Source organism: Cryptomeria japonica, chromosome 1 (genome assembly GCF_030272615.1).
Source record: "Cryptomeria japonica chromosome 1, Sugi_1.0, whole genome shotgun sequence".
Classification (NCBI taxonomy): Eukaryota; Viridiplantae; Streptophyta; class Pinopsida; order Cupressales; family Cupressaceae; genus Cryptomeria; species Cryptomeria japonica.
In genome coordinates this window covers 440,993,852-441,003,822 of record NC_081405.1, presented here as the reverse complement: position 1 = coordinate 441,003,822, position 9,971 = coordinate 440,993,852, and the positions used below count along the sequence as shown (strand labels likewise).

General features: G+C 33.0%; 1 protein-coding gene across 1 annotated transcript; it reads left to right on the top strand.

Annotated features, from left to right (window-relative positions):
• The first annotated feature begins 4,978 nt into the window (after nucleotides 1–4,978).
• LOC131857659 (protein MAINTENANCE OF MERISTEMS-like) lies at nucleotides 4,979–5,566 on the top strand. Its single transcript, XM_059210359.1, has one exon. It carries the CDS (start codon nucleotides 4,979–4,981, stop codon nucleotides 5,564–5,566), a length of 588 nt encoding a protein of 195 aa, XP_059066342.1.
• Nucleotides 5,567–9,971: the final 4,405 nt, after the last annotated feature.

Here is a 9,971-nt window from a genome sequence, read left to right as displayed (position 1 = left end):
GCCTTTTTTAGTCAAGTCTTGTAAGGGTATGAGCAAAGGTATACTTTTGTTGAAAAATATGTTTTAGCTTTCATTAGAAGTATGAAAAAGTTTAGACATTTGCTTTCAAACAATAAGATAAATCTTATGATTGCTCACCTAAGTATTAAAAATTTCTTTTTGTGTAAGGATCTAAATGACAAGAGGGTTGGTTGGATCACCAAAGTCATGGAATATGATGTAGAAATCAAGGTTACCAAGCTGGTAAGAGGTAAAGGATTGTGTGAACAACTAGTTGAAAATGAAGTGGATAGAAAAGAAGTGAAAGAAGAGGTTGTCCTTGTACTCAATGATGAAGACCAAGCTATTGAAGCAACACATCCTTCAAATTGGATACAAGATATGATGCATTACCTTTCAACCGGTGAGTGTCCACAAGGCCTAAACAATCCAAAACGAAGGTATTTCAGACTTCAAGTAATCCCTTATGTTATTTTGGATCAAGTTCTATATAGAAATAATTTTTATGGAGTTTTATTGAGATGCATTGAAGTTGATTATATTAACAAGGTGCTTGAAGAACTCCATGATGGGATAGTCGACGACCACTTTACACCAAGAACCATGGTTCTTAAGAACATGAGAGTTGGTTACTATTGGATTGATTTGTACAAATATGCTTATGCATGGGTAAGAAAATGCAAGCAGTATGCTTTATTTGCAAGGAAACAAAGGTTATCAACCTTACCATTGCATCAAATTCAAGTGGAGCAGCCATTCATGAAGTGGGGTGTTGACTTCATTAGACCTAGAAATCTACCCTCCACTTCATGATACAAGTGGATATTGACAACCACAAACTACGTCACCAAGTGGACTGAAGTTGTAGCATTGAAGGAGGCAAACAATAGTGTTGTCCTTAATTTCTATGAAGACATTATAGCAAGGTTTGGTACTCTTGAATCCATTATTTCAGATAATGATTTGTCTTTTATTGACATGAGAGTGACTGAATGGGCTATTAAGAATGATATATTTTTTATCACTTCATCCAATTACTATCCACAAGGCAATGGACAAGTTGAATATACTAACAAAAAACTGATTAGGATCATCAAAAGAACCATAGAGGATAATCAGATGACTTGGCATAACAAGTTGAAACTATCCTTGTGGGCTGATAGAATTACTCCAACAAGGTCCACAGATTATTCTCCTTATGTTCTTATGTATGGTAAAGAAGCTAGGCTTCTTATTTCTGTAAATCTTCCAACTCTAACTCTGATTAAAGAGCTAGAAATGATAGAAGAAGAGCTAATGAAAATCAAATTGGCTAAGTTGATGGAGTTGGAAGAAACAAGAAGGCAAGAACTCCAAACTTTGAGAATCATCAAGCAGAAATGAAGAGGACCTTTAAAAAGAAGACAGTCCAAAGAACATTCAATGAAAAAGATCTAGTTCTAAAGTGGGATTTGTTGATAAGTAGACCTGTAAAGCACACCAAGTTTGATGCTATGTGGAGTAGTCCTTTCATAATCACAAAATTGAAGCCACACTATGCCTTTTAGATGTCCAATCTTGAAGGAGAAGAGTTACCAATCCCAGTCAGTGGGATTCATCTCAAGCTTTGCTATTAAGGTGATGATATATCTTGTACATAGTAGAATATAATTTGCCCATTTCAATAAATGTTGATGCACATTGTTTTCTGATTTTTTCTTCCCTCTAATTGTTTATGCACATGTTTTGTTTTAGTTCTTTCCCTTCCCTAAGTGTTGGTTGCACAAGTTTTAGTTTAGTTTTTAGGTTATTGTTATTGTTCAATGTTTCTAACAATGAGTCTAAATCTGATCTGTCTTTTTGAGTCAAATGTTGAGACTCTATTCCTAATGGATGAGCTAGGCTACTGGTTTAATGTGTTTAGCAAGCAAAAACCCCTGAGAGTCGCCAAAATGTTACATATTTTTTGACTTTCAAGCTAAAAATAGCCTCATGGTAAATTTTAGAGGAGTCTTGGATGATAAGGGGGTCAAGTTATTCTAGTGAATGTCTTTGTTTTAAATTTGTGAACAACAACCATTAAAATTCTTTTTGATGGTAATTTTTTTAGAAAAGAAATGCGAAAAAGAAAGACTCGGCATTTAGTTCCATGTAACATTTAGTCAACGAAAAGTTAATTTTTTGCATATTGGAGGGAAAACAAATTTCATAGCTTCACTTATCGCAAATATTTTTAGGTTTTCTATGAGTTTTGCATGGATTTTTTTATTCTTTTTCTCTTTCACTGTTGATATAGAGATCTTTGTGAAATAGATTTCATAAAGAGTTTTTCATAGCCCTTTGTGGCACCAAGGAACAATCTTTAGTAACATCTAAATATGTGAACAAACAGAAATGGAATCAGTAAAGTTCAGAAAGCATCCAAAGGTCAATTTATCATGAAGATATGCAAAGAGATAGGGATTTGAAGCCTTATTTTGTTACAAACAATAGAAGGTTCTCAAATGATAGTATTGCTCAAGTTATGGTCACTATTATAGATTGAAGGCTCAAATAAAGGAGGAGTATCTTGTTATATAGTTCTATTGTGGTGTCATTGTTAGTTATATCACTATACTCGTGTCTAGGGCAATTGCTTATTTGAGTATGAGAAGCAGTTCATTAGCCATGCATGATCTTCTCTAGACTAGGTTACTACAGTCATATGGGTGCACAACAGTCTACACAGAAAATGTGCAGCCACATCCAAGAGTCTACAAACATCACAATGGCATACCATGAAAGGCATCAATGACTATGGAAGGATATTAATGGGCGGTGTGTAACCTAGAAAATAAAATAGAAACCTGAAAGCTCTTAGATTACCAATGAAACAAATATAGGAAATAAATTCAAAAGAAATAAACCCCCCTTTTATGTCCCATTGTGTCGTATCACCTTCTTCTCTTGAATCAAATGATTTGATTGCTCTTAGACTGCATTGGTAATAATCTTCAAGATGACAAAGATGAACATGTAGTAGTCTTTTTATGCTAAAATGCAAACTAAATATACAAAATGATATTATAAAAGCTATATGATATCTAAGCTAAGCCAAAGGAACACTGAGAAAATGCTCTAAATGATCTAAAACAACTAGAGTGCAAGATTACGATTAGTCTCAAATTACTGGAATAATGCACCTTTTATAGAATTTGCATAAGAAAAATCCCATGTGGCAAAAATCAATGGTTGAGAGTGAATCTTGATAGGTTGATGGCTATGATTTGATTGGTTAGGCTGTGAGAGAAAAAGGTGGAAGAAAGATCTAAGTGGCAGCTTGCTAGGGTTGACCATAGTTAGAAACCCCAGGAATATAGGATAGTTGGAGACAATCTAGGAAATGCAGGACAAGTGGAGTTTGACCAAGATGAGGTGGACACAACCTCTTCCAAAGATGTAGGAGTAGTGGAGAGAATATAGGAAGTGGGAGTTAGAGATAATGAAGCTATTAAAAAATTAGAAAAAATTAATATTTAGCCACATGAAGAATGAGTTGGCATGATAAGATGATGTGGAAATTGAATGAGATGGAAAAGCCGAATAATTAAATAATTTTGAATTATTTAATCAAGAACACCTTAGGAAGATAATTAATTAAATAATGAGTATTTAATTAATTAACTGAAAATAGAAGAATAGGATAAATGAATTAAAATAAATAAACTTTTCAATTTATTTATTTAATAGAAGAATAATCTTTAAATAAATAATAAATATTTATTTAATAACTCATAGCCATTTTTAGGTGTATACATTTTGAACCTCTTTGAGACAATGTTGGAACAACATTGTTTCAAAGAAAAATTAAAATTAAAAATCAAGTCTCGATTTTACCCTTGACGTTGATATAATATCAATGTTATATGCCCCCTCGAGATGTTTATTTGCGAAAGATTTGGATAAATTTATTTGAGCAATCAATCTCACGAAATATTTAATAATGCACAATTAATTGTGAGAATTTAAAATTTTAAAAAATTAAAATGCCCTTCACTTTAGAAATATTTATTTCTCCTCATTAGGTCAAAATTAGGTTATAAAAGGTAACTTGGGCCCATTTCCACCTCATTTGCACACTTGGAGCTTTTTTAAATTTGGAGATAGGAGATCCTATTTGGATACTTTTAGAGTGTCGCCAACTGTCAAGATGGTGATTCGACTTCACAAACATTATTTTAAGTGGGTCAGGAGATTCCAGAGGTCGCTAGAGTATGGTCCCCCAGTAGGTATCCAAAATCTTAGCTTGGTGTGAACTTTTTAAGATTTAAGGTTGATTTTTTTGGGTTGAATTCACAGATTGTCATTTGTTTTTCCATTTTGCCCTTTAGTTTTAGTGCATTTAATGAATTTTTCTGCCCATATGATGAGTATTTTAGCGCTTATGTTTTTTATCACATATTTGTTAAATTTTGTCCCACATATGTTTATTATTTTCTTGCATTTATACCTTCTACGCTTTTGTTATTATTTTTCACACCTATGCATGTTATTGTTGCACATTTGTTTAGATTATTGCTTTTATCATTTTAGATCACACATTTGCAATTTGTTTTCACGCATTTACATTATTCAGTGCATTTGTTGTTTGTTATACCGCTTTCATGGATTATTGTATCGTATTTGACTGTTATAGCACAAATGTTATATTTTTTAGCGCTTATGTTTATAACTATAGCACTTTTGTCATCAAGTCACTAGTTTGATAGTTTTCCAATGATTTATTTTGACAAAAATCATGAAGAATGATTTGTGTGATTGATATTTGCTCAAAGAGACTGATCTAGTCTCCAATAAAGAGTTGATAGGCTAGGCAACTATTTTCCATTGATAGTTTTATTGATTGTTAGATAAATAACTTAGATAACATTGTTTGATAATCCAAGAGGATTTAGATGTCCTCCGGTGTCGGGAGAGATTTCCTTCTATGAGGCATTTGATCCTTGATTTAGACGTTGCGATGATTATGCACATAGAAGCTTGTGGATTGAGACATCTCTTGTATATGCTTGAGGTCAAGACGAACAGGGGGCTACTGACAGCATTCACAGAGAGGTGGTATACTGACCACAACTCTTTTCATCTTTCTAATGGAGAGATTAGTGTGACCTTAGAGGATGTGTATATGATTCTTCACATCCCTATTACTGGTGAGCTTGTACAGTATGATCATCACGAGATGGGTGGCACAACAACTTTGCGGAAAGTGTTCGATGATGAGATGATTGATGGCTCTAAGGTGCGATGGGAGGATATGTTGATGTATTATGAGCCTTTGACCTCTATTTTGGCTGATTTGATTGGAGGATTTAGCTGTCCTGATAGGATATCTTGTGGTATTTCAGTTGGTTGGGGATGCATTCTATTGAGGATGATGCAACACAGGACACGATATGCATGGGGTGTGTGTATGTTAGCACATTCATACCATGATTTATATCAGGGTGTATATGATGGTGCAGCTAGTTTGGCTTCAAGTGTTACACTTTTACAGATATGGTGTTGGGAGCACATAGATGTCACACGACCTATACATGATCAGGTTTGAGGAGACGAACAACCATACATATACTTATATCAAGGTATCATTACCCAACCCAAGATGGGTAAGCTTGAGTACTGGAGATATGTTTTAGATACTATGGATAGCATTGTGTGAAGGCCATATGCCACTTGTGAGCCATGGCTAGATGATGCTAGAGTACTTCCAATGATTTATCAGAGCCAATATTCTTTGAGTGGTAGTTGATTGCTCGAGTTTACAAATAGATTGGTAGAGTGCAGGGGACGCCACAAGGAGTTGTTTTGTATGCATGGACATATAAGGTGTTGGAACCCTAAAATTTTCAAATTTTAGAGTTCCAAGTTCACACTTGAAAGCAATTTTCTCCATTCAAGTGTGTGTATTACCTATGATCAACTCTCAGGAACCTATGATGCGAGGTATGTATGTGCTTCATAAATTCAGATCTCTCTAGGTGCGCCCTCTCAAACCCTAATTGTTTACATGCAAGTATTATTATGTCAAATTTTAGTATTATATTATTATTTTATATATCTTGTAAAATAAATCCAAATGCAATTTACTATGTGCAATGTTAAATTTTTCTCAAAATCATGTTATCTAGACATTGATCAGTTTTCTCCTACAGGGACAATACAATGATTGAATTCCATCACAATATTTTATTTTTGTACAATCAGTCTTAATTATATTAATTGGAGAGTGTTTAAGTTTAAAAAAATTATTTTTTATCCTCCAATTAATATTATAGCATTTAAATTATTTGTGTTATGAAACTATATGATGTTTTAAAAACTAACACAAACTTTGAGCTCGTGTGATGTGCAGGAAATAAAAGATTTTGTGTTTGATCAAATGAAATGATCAAACACTATGTAGTCAGTTGAAGGAAATAAAGAGTTTATTTTCAAAAGCAATATATAAATACTCTAATTTACATATATGTTTAAATCATTTAAATAAATTATTTAAGGGCACATTATGAAGAGCATACTTTGAATCTTTTAAATAAAAGATTTAAAGTATTTAAGGGAGGTAAAAGGTTTTTTATCTCATAAGGTAAAGTAATTATGATTTTTTCTCCAAAGGCATTATTATAGGGACTTCTTGATCTTGAAATTTTATTTATTTTAGGTGATTTCCATTTTATAGATCATTCTTGAAAATCTCCTAAATATTAGGAGAATTTTGTGAGGGTTTTATTGCAATAAAAATAGCTTTGCCCTAAAGGTTGAGTTTTGGTAAAATACATTTCTTAGGGTAAATTATTTTTATTAATGGTTTTATGATTCTAGAAAAATAAGTAAGTCATCGGGGATCGACATAATTAAAAACTTGCTACCCCTATAGAGTAAGCTACCCGATGAATGATTTGGAGGTAATATTATTATTTTCATTTTGCCATGAGGTGAGTGTATTTTAAATAGTTTATTTATTAAGGGTGAAAATGATTTTGTTTTTCCAAAAGCATTATTAAATATCATTTTTTACTCTTGAAAATTTTAAAAGTAAATATTCTTAAATGTTATTTACTCAATTTTGAGAAGGATTTCTTAAAGTGATTTTTATTATTAAAGTTTATTTAAAGAAGAAAAATCACTTCATTATTAAAATAAAATGTTTGGGAATATTTCACATTATATTTTTGCCCTAAATTTAAAAGTGTTATATAATAAAGAAATGATACATATATCTCTTTTAAGGCAGATTTATTATTTTTAAATATTTACCTTAGGGATTGCATTATTAAAGATTCTATTTTTAATATATCCCTAGTGTGACTATTTTTATCAATAAACTAATTTTGTCATTTTTGTGCAGGATGTTACACATGGGAAAAATTAAATTTCTAGGCACATTAAGGAGCCGGGAGTATTCCTTATCCAAGAATAATATTTTAATATTCTATTTTGAGATGTAATGTTCTTTATTATTTTAGATGTTTTGAAAGTAAATTTATTATATTTCGATGAATAGTATTCTTTACTTTGCCTTTTGAGAAATTTCAAATAAATATATTTCGTCAAAAGAGAGAAATACATTATATTTGCAAATGTTTTAAATGCATATTGAAAATCATTGAAAGCATTTTATTACCAAAGTGGATATTATATTGTATTCTTATAAATATTTTTACCCCTAAAAACACTTAATTGAATACATGTTAGGGTAAATATTTATAATGTATGTGAGGAATCAAAGTGTGATTATTATTTTGTTAAAAGAGAACATGTATTTTATTTTCTTTTTACCCAAGGTAAAATGACCAGTAGCATTTATTAAAATGGATTTTAGTGTTATGAGGAAATCTATTCATATGCTATTTACCCTAAGTCAATATATTTAAAATGTTCTTTAGGGTAAATTATTTATATCCTATGAATAAGAGTTTGATTGATTTTACAAATAATAGTTTCTAACCTAATTCAAGGTGAGATATATTTAATGTTCAAACCAAGGGATTTGATTGGTTTATCTTATGTGCTGGAGATTTTGGGAAGATAATGAATATTTAAAGATTTACATAGGAACTTCATCAAGGAAGAAAATAAAAGAACATTATTAAAGCATTTCTTTAGTTTGATTTTAGGGTTATTACTTGTAATTATTTTTCAAACCAAAGGATGTGTCCTTTGGGAATGCAATTGTCTGTAACTCCCTCTTGTGTATGAAAGGGTGTGTCCTTTCATATATGCCTTTTCATGGACATACTTATAGGGAGTAATTTTGTTTGGGATAGAGAGATAGAGATTTTGATAGAACATCATGCTACTGTAAGGACTGAAAGTCATTTGTATTAGGGAAGTCTATAGGAAGAAGAAGTATCATTTTGTGCAAGCAAATTGTAATGAAGTATCTCCAAGTGTAGCTTTTGTGTGTTGTCATTTCTCAGAGATTACTATACAAGGTTCGTTGTTTCTACTTCAAATATAGTGTATACTTCTGTGTTGATGAAATATCCTTTGTCCTCTTGATAAATCTGTTTAAGGATTTGCTATAATGTGAATCACATGCTATTACATTAAATGTGAGATTGGGTTCTTATTGTTTATGTGACACATTCTGAATCTTTATAGTGAAGATTAACATTGTCTCTTGAGTTGATAAAGTTATTTGTCCACAAAGTATCATATATATTCTTGGATAGAGGCACTAGTCTGTTATTCATTCTCTGAGATTCTGATTTGATACGCATAAGGTCCTTGAGAGAGAAACATTCTTCTAAATCCTTTTGAACTAATCTATTGCATATTTCTCGTATGTCCTGAAAGCATTTTATTTCCAAAATACAACAATCTTTATACACAATTATCTTTACATTCAGTTTTCAATTTCAAAAGCATTCAAATAAAAGCACTCAACAGTAGTAGGAAATTATTGCCATTCTTGCACAAAGTTGTCTTAGAAAAGTTTAAATCCATGTTAAATAACTCTTATTGTGCTTGAGAGGGGGAGGTATACCCACCTAGGTTCAGTGGAGCCTAAAGTGCAGAGGGATTTAGTCTTTGACTATTCCTGTTTGTTGGCCAAGGCTGATTGGACTACTTAAGGATTTGGCAAATCTTTAGGTTTTCGAATCTATGGTTTTGGGCACCAACACAAGGATAGGTCATAGTGGAGTCCATCTCTTTCGTTCGGTGTTGCCTATGTAGAGTTTATTTCTATGACACATACGACATACGATCTTTGACAACACATATTGGATGTTGGTATGACAAAGGAGTATGCCACGTATTTTACAGAGAATCCATTTCCCAGATTGATAGATCCAGCACAGCCACCACCTAGTTCAGGTGACTCAGATGATGATAATGGGGACCCTCGACCGAGGAGGAGACGATGACATGGTGATCGGGGTGGAGAGGGTGAGGGTGGAGATGATGGCAAAGGAGGCAAGAGAGGAGGTAGGGCTTGAGTACGAGGTAGACCCTTTGGAGATGGAGTTAGAGGACTTCCTATGGCTATTGGCAGAGGAGAAAGAGATGGAGATGGGAGAGGTGGTGATGCAGGCCGAGGCAAAGAGGGAAAAGGTGGTCCACTGTGGATTGTGCAGGATATCAACAATGTTGGTGGCTATGGAGGATATGATTCAAAAGATGATGTACCTCTGATTAGGTGAAGGGTAGTTAGACTATAGCCCATACAACAACCATAGGTACATCAGGTAGAGGCACAACAACCAATGGTACAACTAGCTCATGATGATAGGGATGACTTGAGGGCTTAGGTTATGCAGTTACAGGCACATATTGAACAGCTGCAGGTTTAGATGCAAGCTTTGACATTAGAAAGAGATAGTGCCATTGAGAGATATAGATGAACCGAGAGCATGCTAGAGGTTGTTGAGTAGGTGGGCACATAGGGAGTTCATGGTGACACTATCAGAGAGATGGCCTGCATTGGAAAGGAGATAACTCACTGGTGTAGT